Raw genomic sequence first — 13395 nt, 5'->3', positions numbered from 1 at the left:
TTTCATTCTTTTAAAAAAATGCACTAAACTTAACACGACCCTTTTTTCTTTAACCCAGTCTGAGACTATATTGTAAAGAAATCAGTTTAACTGCAAGAGTCTTCGCTGGACACATGAAGGCGCCATTTCCTAGGACATGGCGCCTTCTTTAATGAGTAACACTTTCTAACCAAAGCAAGTCCTAAATTGTAACAATTTCAACGCACTCAGCTCAAAATAGCATTTTTATCTTCGCCTTGATCGGGTAGCTCCACTTTCATTCAGATCCCCGAAGAGCATTGGCGCAATGGATAGGGTCAGGGTGCACAGAGTATCAGTTTGTAATTCCATCACGGTTGGGTCTTTTGATCTGTCTGAGCAGTAAAAATGCAATAATTTAATGAATGTTTAATTAAAATACCAGGCGAGAAAGAGTTAGTACTGGAGTGTAGCATGCCCATTACGCGCAGCAGAGCGCTCATACCCAAACGGACGCGCTCTCCGAATGGAGCGACAGCAGTGACCGGTGAGGAGCGCCGTTAAAACCAGAACCTTCAGCAACTCCAACACCTTGCAACTTCAACACTTTACTTCCTAGCTGCGCGTAAAGTGCATCAGTGTCCAATTGCCTGTGCCATGGCTCGCCTCGTCCCTCTAATTCTCGGATGGATGAGCGCGTCTTCGTGTCCAATAAAGTTCCATCACCTCTCCTGTGAAGATATTTAGTTTTTTATATATTTTTTTAAGCTTCATTTTTGACACTGAGCACTGAGGGAGCGTTGTACATGATGACCGTTGCATCGTGAGGGGAGATGGATTTGGAGATGAAAGATGTGAACGCTTCGGACTGCCCGCGGAATGAGAGCGGCTGCGAGCTCAGCGCTTCCTCCGGCGGGGTGTCCACTGCGCTGGCCAGCGTGCTGATCTTCACCATCGTGGTGGACATCCTCGGGAACGTGCTGGTTATCCTGTCCGTGTATAGGAACAAAAAGCTCAGGAATGCAGGTGAGGGGCAAAGTCATTATAAACAATTATATATAGGGTCAAACATAAAACAAAAAAGGGGGAAGGGGATAAATGGTAGAATAAATCTGTAAATTCCCTGTCAGACAGAAACTACACTACTTCATTTTGGGGTGTTTATTAAGTCAGACTTTTTCTGATCTTTATCAACAGGATTGTTAATTAAACATGAACAGATGAGGTCAAACCCGCTCACCTTGTTTCATTCATTCATTCATTCATTCTACATATGATGTAATCCAACATGTATCCTGTGACCCCCTTGCTTAACAATCAGCCTCTAGTCTCTATGAGGCACTTTCTGCAGCATTGCATGCCAGCCTTCATATCTGTCTATAATAACACTCTCCTCCCTCTGGCTGCATGGCTACTGTACTCTTGGTTTCTGCGGCCCAGATAAATCACACTCCTCCTTATATCATGACCTGCAGTGTCCCATGAGCAGCCAAGGTGAGAGGCACTGCCATTCTGTCTATAGCTCCCATGGCGTCTCTGAACATGTCTTAAATCAAACTTCTATCTTCTCCCCTTCCACTACATCTGTGATGCTCTGACTGGACTTGTCCAATACTCAGTGCCTCATTTATTACCCTTTCTTGCAATTCAGTTAAAAATATCTCCAATGGAATAGATGATGTTTTGTTTTCTAGGCAGTATAAAGGTGCTTATTTATGCTGGAAAAACAACAGCGCTGTTTCTTTCCTTGTTATTTTTTATTCATTCACAATCTCTTTTTTAGATCTTTGTGAGAACAGAGAAGCACAAGGAGACCTTATAAGCAATCGGAAGAAAATGTATCTTCCCAAATTGTCCTCTCCTGAACTCTTAAGTTGCATGTTCAAGGTTATTTTTGGAGTTCATAGATTCACAAGACTAAAGAGGCTGTTTCCGATTTTGGTGGTTTATTAATATTTGTTATTTTTTGTTACATTTCATTGGATGAATATTCATTTATTGTGTTTCCTTTTTAAATTATGTTTAAGTTAATAAAAAACTGAAAACTCAAAAGCTTTAACACTTTTTTCATTAAAAGGGAAAAACATAATTTTTTTTAGTTTACTATTAAAAAGTTTAACTGTACTGATTTAACGGAACTGATTTTTAAAGATTTTTAAACTCCTTTGGAGGTACAGTACATCTCCCACCAAAGCTTATTATCTCATTTGCTGATGTAATGTTCTTTGAACAGGCCTCACCATATTATTTACATTGCTTTAATGAAATTTTCAACCATTCCATTACACAAGGTGTCTTGTTTTCATTCTTGAAATCAATCCAATCCAGTTGAGGAAAGGAAAGTGATCAGAGATTTAGATTGACAAGCCGTAGTAAAATGCCATCTAGACAAAACTGATCCCTCCCAGTTAAAGACTCTGTTTTGTTTTAGTGATTTTTTCATCCTTTGTGGCTGAAACTAGAGACAGATCAAAAGCAAATGCCATCACAAATCACGCAGTTAACAAATATATATAATGTACCTCTGTAAAATGCAGGTTTATTTAAAAAAAAAAGAAAGATTATTGGAACCAGTAACAGACCTAATATATTAATTTATTGCAGTAGTATTTTATCATATTAGAAACTTCCCACAGTAGAAAAATACAGCCTTTAATTTGAGTAATGTAAATACTATAAACAAGCAAAATAAAAATTAATAAATAACCTTCCATAAAAAGAAATGATATTTTGTTTGTTACCACATTCATATAATGGATATGTATGCTTAGAGTTCAGCATCTCGTTGTGAATTATTTGAACAACATTAGTAGGAAAATGATAAATATTTAAAAGTCCTCGGAAAATTCAAAAGCAGTCATTTGGAGGCACGCAAGTTGTAGCTACTGGAGCAGAAAGTAGGTTACTTAGGTATACTGGGAGTTTACTCAGCAGAGCTTTATGAATAAAAACATCCAGGATCTAGGTTCTACAGATGTAGATACATACCATTAATGAGTTAGAGAGTTAAAATTTGAAATTAATATTAAACAAACATGATACACAGAACCGAGGGCTCTTAAAGCTGAGGTATGTAACAACAGAAGGGTGGCTTCAACTTGCTCTTTGGTGGGAAATTAGCATGTGATGTAATACATCTTTTATTTTTTAAATTGAAAAAAATGTTTTCAAATGTAATTTTTTTGAAGTGTCCGTTAATGTAGTTTTCTTAGCATTTAAAGCCAACTTTACACTGTTCAAGCTTTTAAAAACAGAATTGCATTCTAAATATGTACTCTGCTACAGTGACAGCAGATGTGAAGGTTATATAATCTGTTAATTTATTTTTACTAAATGATCTTTATTTAATTGCTTTAGAAAAGGAGAGAGGGAGAAAAAAAAATTACAAACGCGAGCCTACTTGTCAAATAATTGTTCAAATTGTTTCAGAGCCATGAAAAAAACTCAATATTCCTGTAATCACGCAGAAGTAATTTGGTGACAACAGGATCAGATACTTTCACAAGATCTACTAATCAGGGAACGCATACGGTGCTCTGTCCAAGCCACCAATAACATCACTTTTTATAACAGTAATTGTAATCCAACCCTAAAGTTTCAACTTTGAGCTTAGATTATTTTCAAAGGTCTAGTTATTGTTCATTTGTAGGAACGTGCACCTTTTTATAAAAGCAAAACTTATGCAATAATCAAAATGTTATGGATTTTATTTAGTTGGAGACAAAAACATTTGGAATGGTCTCAGCAGTTATATCTGTAGCAGTCTTCAAAAGGAAGATACCCTGGTCAACAGGACCTGCACATTTTAATTTGAAACATTTCTAAGGAACCCTGAGAAATATGTCAGATCAAAATACCTCAATGGGAATTAAAAAATAAAGCTACAAAAAAAAGGACTATAGCAAAAGACAAGCGCAACTATAAGTGCAGCTACAGTGGATGCACTGAGAAAGTCCTGTAAGATGTGCAGTAAAATTAGGGAAGCCTTCGCTCAGGCAGGAGCAGAAAACTCAATAAACCCAAAGTAATGCTAACGAGAGCATGTTAACGAGGCTGCTGGATTAGGTCAGACAGTGTTTCGGAATAATGAGCCTCTAATTGAAATTTCTAATATATTACGTAAAGCATCTGATTAATTCAGCAAAGATCCTTTCAGTTTGAAGTTTAGAAGTCTCCAAAAGAGTAATTTGATTTTATGGTTTGCAGAAATGACATAGTTGGCAAGGTTCTGACAATAGGCGAGGGGTGAATGGCCTTACGCTGGTTGACTGTGGACACTGCGGTAATTGCAGACCTCAGCATTTCCCTCCGCTCTAATTAGTGCGAGTACAGGGGTGAATAGTTAGCTTGTATAAATGATAACCCCATAACTCCAGCAAAGCCTCTTGATTCTCTATTTATTTTTCTCACATAGTGTCCTTAAGTGTCTGAAAATGTTACTGCTGTAAACACTCTCCGTTCTGTTCTCATCAAGCTATTTATAACAGTTTTTAGCTCCCATTGTATGAAAGTTTAATTGAATGAGGCTTTCAAACGGACACAGCTGAATAGCTCCAAACAGCTGTCCGCCATAAAAACCCCATCTCTGTGATGGATGGCTGCTTTGTGGGGCACATTAGAAGACACAGGAGGTCTTTCAGTCAACATAGGATATAGATCATTATTTACAAAACATGAGAGCAACAGTCGGACTTGTTTATTTGTTCATTTTAATTGCTTTTGTTGTGTTGGCTCAAAAAGCTGAAAATATTTACCTCTGTTCTTCCTCTTTGTAATACACATTACTAAGGCAGCTGGTTTTTTGCTTCCCGGCACACACACACACTCAGCAGCAGCAGGACCGTTCCGCTCGGCTTCCCTTTAACATGCTGCATCCCTCTGTCTTCAACCACCACAAATATGAACATGTGCACGCACCCATTCTCTACAGCTGCTGGTACATCCTGATAGAAACTATATCAGTGCACAAACAAGGATTGGTAGATCAGGTTCCATCGCGTGAATACACAGCATCCTCTGAGTTTTTTAATGGGGCTCTGTAGGACTGCCAATGGGATGTTAATACTAGAGTTTCCCTATGGGGTTAGCCATACTAAAAATACACTCACAGAATGCAGGAGAGAAAAGGATGGAGGGAGCAGATGGAAAAGGAGAATTTAAACCAAGAGCCAGTGCCTTTTTCTCTATCTGTGCATGTGTGTGTTTAGTTTGTGCTACCGCGTTGAGAGCTGTGGGTCATGGGGCATGTAACTTTGGGGATGAAGCTGAATTTTGTGAAATCATGCATTACATCCCTGCATCTCTCTAGAGTCATGAGCTCCTTCCTCCAACCTCCTGAAAAAAAAAGAAAAAAGAAAAAGGAAAAAAAAAGTCCAGAGGGAGGGTTAATTGAGTCAGTGGACTTAGTGAGTCAGACCAGAAGCCAATTTAAATTGACAGCACAGATCCATGGGGAATATCACTTTGCACACTACGTTTAACATGTCTTCTTCTTCCCCGACAACAAAATCCTGGCAGGCATTTTGTCATATTTTAATCCTATCAGATTAGGATTATCTAAGAAAATCTGTATTATATTCTCCATTTTCTTCTGCATGAGGCTCATCATTTACATTATGGAATATTTTCCATTGTTTCGTTTTTTGTTTGATTGTGTTTTCTTGTTGGGCTCCAGTGATGACAGTGATTTTCTTTGGCCGGGCTTTTTGCAGGCTGTGCCTCCTAAAGGGAACTCACGTCAGTTTAATCTTAAAATTCTCCAAATCTTCCGGCTCCCTTTCACAACTCAGTTCAGTCACCACCAGCGTCTCATCAGCTCTAATGTCCTTGCTGGGAGGTTGTTCTCGCCTATTCATCTCAACTTGACTGAAGAGAATGTAATCTAATCTGAGATTAAGCCATGTATTGATGACAGAAAGATTCAAGCAATGCGTAAACTCCCACACATTTTTCCCTTTCATAATCTTTTTTGTTTTTGTGAATTTGTCTTTCCTTCAAAGGTGTTTAAATTTAGCTGTGTGAATCAAAGCATAATACAGTGTGTCACATTTCCAGCAAGAGCAGTCAGAGTGATGGGACACAGACGGTGGGCGGGACACAGCAACAAACACCCCTAAGGTGCACGTGGGATTGGGAACAGCCATGGAAGTGATGAGAGAGAAAACCTGCTTTGCTGTCAGCATTTCTCTTTGTCTCACTCTTCTGATTCTATCAATCTTATCTCCACTTTTCTTAAACGGAATAAACACCGGTGTTCTCCTACTGTTTGATAAAAACAAGTATTTTGATTTACTAGCTATTTTCTAGACAATTAAAATAACCAGATGGTGTATTTTATGGTGCACAACTATTCACACACAGACTTTTTCACATGCTAAGACTAAAGTGCAGCAATAAAGGTACAGTATGGGATGTTTTTATTTTTTTATTCTGAAGAGGTCCACAAAACATGTGGCCTATGCCAGCACTCTGGCATAGGCCTTTCTGGGGAGGTTGAGAAGTGTGATCCCCCTGGAGATGAAAAACAACCTCTGTTCCCCCTTTTTGTAAAGAGGAACTGCCACCCCAGTCTGTTGGGCTAGGGTGGCTGTCCCCAACCACCAAAGAAGCTTGGCAATGTTAGAACCACAAGAGCCCAACACAAGCAGAGACACAAGGTACTCAGGGTGGGTCTCATCCTCCCCCTGGGGCTTGCGAACATTGAGTTTTCTTGACCACCTCGATGAGTTCAGCCTAGGGGATGATTAAGTCCAACTCTTAATTCCCAGGATCCAAAATCTTCCAATTATTCCTCAACCACCCCCAAATCTCCAGATCTAGGTTAACAGACCCCCAGCCTTCTCTGAAAACAGTGTTAGTGAAGCACTGCCTCCCCCTCAGGAGGTGCCGGACAGTTTGTCAGAACTCCTTTAAAGGGAAAATCCTCTGTAGAATCCTTCCAGGCCAGAATTCTGTAGACTGAGTGTCCCTTACTGTGAAGTTCATCAACAGGTTCATGGGTTGCAGCCCAACAGGCATTGCAGACAGTAGGGCTATAGGGTGATAATAGAGCTAAAGACCACTGCCAGCCTCCCTTAGAATCTGTGAGAAGCTTTTCCAGAGCAGGGAGTTTAATACGTCCCTGGCTCCATAAGACATTCCCAGTAGATCCACACTACTCTTTAAGGCCCGCTGACTGTGTCCGGCTTCCTCCTCTTTGAGCATATCTAAATCAACAACAGGGGTCTAAGTCATGTGACTGGAGGTCACCTCAAGTGTAGGGTCTCCTGGTGACGAGTGCACTGATGGATATCCTTATGCTTTAATATGGTGTTTGATATCGACAATCTATGAATTGCACGTAAGTACAATAATGAAATACCACTCTTGTTCAGGGCTGATGGTCCGTCCCTCCAGATCATGCATCTGCAGTTGTCACTGGCATTTTCCACGTGGGAGTTGAAGTCTTCCCAGCAAAATAATGTAATCCGCAAGAGAGGCATTATCTAGACCCCCACCAGGAAGGCTTGGGACCCTATACCAACACATGGCTTGGAGGCCAAGAAAACAGTCAGAGACCTCCCCCGTTGCCAATGGTGCAGGGATGTGACCCTCTCAGTCACTTTGGTGAATTCCAACCTAGGACTTAGCTAGGGTGAGACAAGTAGACCTACCCCAGCCCTCTGCCTTACCCTGTTGTCCACTCATGAGCAGAAAAGAGTCCAGCCTCTCTCAAGGAGCTGGGTTTCATAGCCCAAGCTGTGTGTAGAGGACCTCAAACAAAAACGTAGGCTCCTTCCCCTCCAGCAAGATGAGGGTTCAAAAAATATAATTTGTGTAGAAAGTATTTGGTGAGAACAGTGAGATTCATCGTCATAAAGTCCAGCACTCAATTTAGAATTAAGGATATGTTTTGTGGAATCCCCATGGTGTAGCAGGTTAAGTGTTTGACTATCATGCTGGGGACCTGGGTTTGAATCTAGGTTGTGACAGTAAGGACTTCTGAGGTGAAAACTTTTCCAAGTCTGATGAGCCACTCATAATGACTTGCTGTGGCAAACTCTGAATAAGGAAGCAGCAGAAAGGACACAACTAAGGAAAATGTCATCCTCCTTTGCTCCCTTAGCCTGAAAAATCCCCTTCGTGGGGTCAGATAGGATACACCAGACTCATTCTGCCAATCTAGGAAAAGAAAGCTGCATCTGTGTCGGCCTAGTAGTTAGAGCAGTGCGCTTGTGCTCTGAGAAGGTTGCAAGTAACTGGTTCAATCCCCACACCCGGTACTCTGGGTCTCTGAGCAAGACCTGTAACTCCCCACTGCTCCCCGGGCGCCGCACAATGGGAGCCCACTGCTCCCCAGGGGGATAGGTTAAATGCAGAGAGTTAAGTTCTCCATTGTTAAATTTCTATTTTGGGCCACATTCAAAGAAGCCTTCAAATTTGGACAATATTTTAGGTTTTTAAAGTAATAGGCCCTGAAACCCTGCCTTCAAAGCACACAGCCTTAGAATTTGGACACACCCACAGTTTGCTTGGTGTCTTCAGAGGGATTTCCAATTTTAGTTTTCTGACCCCTGTTTGTCTTTTGTTTTGCCTGCATGGAAATAATCAATTTTATCTGACCAGAACGCCTTTGCCCACTTTCGCTGTGTCATTTTACACATTGCAGGTTGCAAACAGAAATTCTTCTGCACTGTTAAACCATTTCTGCCACTGAAGGACAGGTGGCTAGAGTGCATGATTAAGATTCCCCTGTGGGCAAAATAACCCTCCTTAGTTGTGGCTCACTTCAGCCCTTCTTGCCTCTCTAGAGCTGCTATAATCTCCTTGACTGGCTTATCATTTCAAGTAGTCATCCACTGTCGTGTCTAAATAGTGGAATATTGTTCAATTTCCTGACTTTGTTTAAAACTTCTTCACAGCTTTATCCTTAACCGGTCTGATGCCTTTCTCCCTACGCCCTTCACACCTGATTTATTCCTCGATTAAATGACACATTCCGTTCAATATTTATGTGGCCTTTGAAAGCCAGTAGTTAAACTATATTTTTTTAAGGATTATTGGAGTACAAGAGGGTAAAAACAAAACACTCACCATACTTCAGTTCTTTTGTGATAAATCAATTGAAAACTCTTTCTTAATATTGTTCCACTTTAAACATATGTGCTACATGTTTTTGTTGGTCTGTCACATGTTATTTAAATAAGATGAATAAGAATTGTGGCTCCATTATACTGAATACATATAAAAAAGAAAACAATATATGAATAGTTTTGCCCTGAATAGTGGAAGAACTATTGCTTTTATTAACAAAAAAAAATAGAGTATGCTTAGGAAGTGGGCTGGGTGCCCCTTCAGCTCCCAGGAGACACTAAAAGCAAGAGTCAGTTGATCTGATGGTGTATTTCACTTGGCTGACAGTTTTTGTGCGGGTGCAGCCCATTGTAAAATGAAAAAATTACAGAGTTGTATCAGAGAAGTTAAAGTCTCCGTGTCAGCTGTCCCTGCTGGACTGTACCAAATCAGCATTCAGGCCAAGCTGCGTGCAACTCACACTTGATAATTATAGCTCTAGAGGAGGTCAGCGGGCACGACCCTCTCCTCGTATGCAGGTGTGAGAACAAGTTTGTCAGTAACTGTTTTGATTCTAAAACAACTATTTGCGTGAATGCTGCAGCTCTGGGCATGATGAGCATCATTCCAGCCAAGTTGGCTAATTACACACACACAGGGAGGTAATGGTGTGTCCAATGTTTTCATAATGAATGCCAGAAAAAACAAAGTCAGTCATCTGCCTGCTGCACAGCGATCCTCTCAGCAGCGTTTTAGCACTTACCTCACTCTCCTGATGATAAGTGCTGGAGAAAGGTTTGGCTGAAGAGAGCTGTAAAGCTGGAGCATACCCTGTGCAGCAGGCAAGCATGATAGCATTGGGCTGCATCAAGTCAGTGAGGAATCAAACCTCTGCACGGTGACAAATGCACACGGCGAGTGCTGCCAGCATCACAAATGGAATCTGACAGATTTGCCCACTGAGCTGACTCGAGGATGAGGAACAAATGCTTTTATTTTTATCTCAGTACACTTCAGAGACGGCTTTTAGGGAACTGAAAATTTGTAGTTACTGGCTACTCAAGTTGCTGGAAAAAATGCACGATAAACATCCCATTTTTATTTACACGATAAAGACTAAAAGGCACCTACCAATAAATTGCTGTTTTTCTTGAATAAATTGGTTTAAGGAAGGTAAATTATAATCAGCCTTGTTGTCCCTGAGGTGCAGGTTGTGTAACAAGCTGTATTTTCCACAGACTAATCCTCCACATGTGTTTTAAATCGACTCCCATCATATCTGTCAATAGGTGCTGTTATTTCAGCTGTCTGAATGACTCCATGTGCACAAAGTCTCTCCAACATTACTAACTTAATTATAACTCTGCATACATAATTTACAAAAATAATATTTTTGCACGTGTATTGTTGCATTGGGAAATAAATTCTTTGTAATGAATATGACAGGCCCTATCTGATCAAATTTTCCTTTGCTTTTTAGATTATTTCATGAATATTGTTAATTATAAGACTGTATTCATAGGTGTTAAATCTTTTATCTGTATAAATTAAATGTTTTATTTCATAATGAGCTTCACCTTGAATGAACAGACGCTTTCTAGAATGCACTTTTACCAAATCCATTCATAACTTGTAATTTGTTTCGTATTTAGTAAAGGTCCCACCTTGTTGTACTGCTATATGTTTAGGTTATTCTCAACGGATATAGCGATTATTGGTAGATTTTTCTCTATTAAGAACAGCTATACTGTAAAGTTGTCACTTTTAGATAAATAGGAGAAGATCCAGCTTCATGTGAGAATTTAAAGCAGTTTTTTTAAACAGTGACGCTTAAAAATAATTTTTTTTTGTTATTATTGTTATAAATCTTTGTTTTAGTGTATCTTTAGGTTTATTAAAAATCCATTTGACTTAAGTTCCTATCAGTTGTAAGAGGGTAAAGAAACATGGGAAGCATATCACTGTTTTTTATCAAAAAACAAAAAGCAGTCGTGTTAATTGTTTTTTTTTTTATCTTTATCTTCACAAAGACAGAGTGAGTAAACAACTGAAGAGGATTAAATATCTTAACTGAATTTAGGGGCTTAAATTTTGTAAAAGACAGGACATTTTACAGGTAAAAACACGTAAAAAAAACAGCTATGTTTACATAGTTTGCAAATATTAGTATCACTTATTATTCAACAATTTTTATTGTATGTACAGTGGCATCTTAATATAGTTACACCTCTTAAACACCTTCAACTAATGTGACATTCTAACTGTAAACCTTAATTGACCATATTGGGATTTAAAGTGACAATCAAATGCAATCAGGACATAACTCTGAAGTAGAAAGGAAATATAGACATATTGTAATTTTTTTTTTTTACAAAGATCTGGAGGATGATAAAATACAGTTATAGTATTTTTTATTTAATCTTAATGTGGAAAGTTTAATCTAACTGAAACACCTTCTTTTAGATGTTAACTGCAGTAAATAGGCATACAGTTGACTAATATGTTGAATGATACTATAATCAGTGCAATTTATGAACTTATTTAACTGTAAAAAATTATTAATATTAAAAGGCAGGATGAATAAATAATTAAGAACAAGAACAGTTATTTTTTTATTTTCCTTAAAGAGATTCTAAACCCCCAAAAATCTTTATGGAAATAAACAGTCTAAATTGGGCTTTCATGGTGTTATCTTTATGTTACTGTGCACATCTTGAGATTTTCTTGTAAACTTCTTTAATTGTTCAATATTTGCCCTAAAACTGTCTTATTACGGTCCTCTCTGGTTTGGACTGTGGCTGCTTAAGTAAAATTTTCATTCTGGTTACAGTAGAGCTGGATTAATATCTATGTCAGAGCTCTTCCTTCGGATATAACGGTAACAGTCTCACTTAGACACATGCACCCATGACAAGTCAGGAGTTGGAAGCCTGAGCATTGAGGAATAATGTTTTTCAGGTTCTTATTTTATTATATATATATATATATAGTTAGCATAGCGCCAAACCCCCTCTATTCACCCCCACACTTGGCCGTTTCTCTTGGCACTGGAGTATTTGCGCACATTTCTGAGAACTTTCTGAGAATGCCTTGCCATTAGGTTTAGTTCTGCTTAAAACTTCAGTTCAGTTTTGTTTCACAGCTGCAGTTGCTACTGTAGTTTGTTTGTTTCAAGTAAAGGGGAAATGGCAAAAAAAATAAATAAATAAAAAATAAGCTTTTCCCCGTAAGCAATGGATAGATGCTGAAAAATACTATTAAGAACCTGTGAGTGGAGAATGTAGTTGCTATGTTTATGTAACATGTAATATATCAGATACAACGGTAGAAAATCATTACCAATTCCATAGTCTGTTTTTGACAGTTAACCAGAGTGTATGAGCAGTGATGCCTTTTAAGTCACCAGTGCCATAATGTTATATATATACTATTAAGTTAGGATATTTTTTTAAAAAATTTATCAAATATGTTTGACCCCCTCTGCCAAAAAACACAAGGTTATATATAAAATGATTAGATTTTAAAATGATCAACAGCCATGTCCCCTTTTCATTCTTTCCAAAATTACATTTTGATCACTATAGAAAACACATGACTCACAACACAACTATATTGAAAACAAATATTTCATAACACATTTCATCTTAAGGCACTTTACAGAGACATGCTGGCAGATTTGTAAGGAAAATCAGCTGATTGCCTCCAGTCATTGACATGTTCCTTCAGAAATCCCTCACAGCAAGCATGCTTGTAGTGAAAGTAGAGAGGAAAACTCCCTTTTAACAGGAAGAGTCTTCCAGCAGAACCAGACGGTATGCGGTAATAAGAGGACACCTAAAGCAGATATGATAGTGGTACTAGAGGATGAGGGTTTCTTTCAAGTAGAACAAATCGGTAGGAACTTAAATGAAAGCAAAACGTATTAACAGTCACCATGAAAAGTGCTTATGAGTGAGCTACAGAGACATAAGCTGACATACTGAGAGAAGCAGAGATACAAATGCTAACTGTTAACTAGCTCCACAAGTGGCATCGCCCAGGAAAGACACAGCCAGGCAGACAAGGTCCAAGCTATTTTTTCTAATTACAGCAAAAGAAACTGGATTACACTGGAAACAGGCCAAGATCCAGCATCTATAAATGGAGATGTCGATGGAGGCAACACAGCTGATATTTTCAATCCAGGATGGAGTTACAGCCGAACAGGAACAGACCAGATGAAGCTGCTATGATGGGAATAAGCAGAGAGAGCATGAAGTTATGAGTGGAACTTAACAAATACTGCAGAAGTGGTCTCTATGTGATCCAGCGGCCCAAACATATAGCGTATTTTCACGACCATAAGGCGCACCGGACTATGGGGCGCGTTTTTTATATACAGGTACA

General features: G+C 39.0%; 1 protein-coding gene across 1 annotated transcript in view; it reads left to right on the top strand.

Moving 5' to 3' along the window:
- Window positions 1–298: 298 nt before the first annotated feature.
- The window catches only part of gpr50 (G protein-coupled receptor 50), a 24350-nt gene continuing 11253 nt past the window's right edge, over window positions 299–13395 (top strand). The window contains exon 1 of the mRNA XM_015388502.1: window positions 299–984. Coding sequence (XP_015243988.1) covers window positions 792–984 — 193 coding nt within the window. The 5' untranslated portion in view covers window positions 299–791. The remainder of the gene's footprint in view (window positions 985–13395) is intronic.

This window comes from Cyprinodon variegatus, unplaced genomic scaffold (genome assembly GCF_000732505.1).
Source record: "Cyprinodon variegatus isolate N-32 unplaced genomic scaffold, C_variegatus-1.0 Scaffold425, whole genome shotgun sequence".
Taxonomy (NCBI): Eukaryota; Metazoa; Chordata; class Actinopteri; order Cyprinodontiformes; family Cyprinodontidae; genus Cyprinodon; species Cyprinodon variegatus.
The sequence above is the reverse complement of the archived record's forward strand: the minus strand, read 5'-3'. Positions and strand labels throughout refer to the sequence as shown.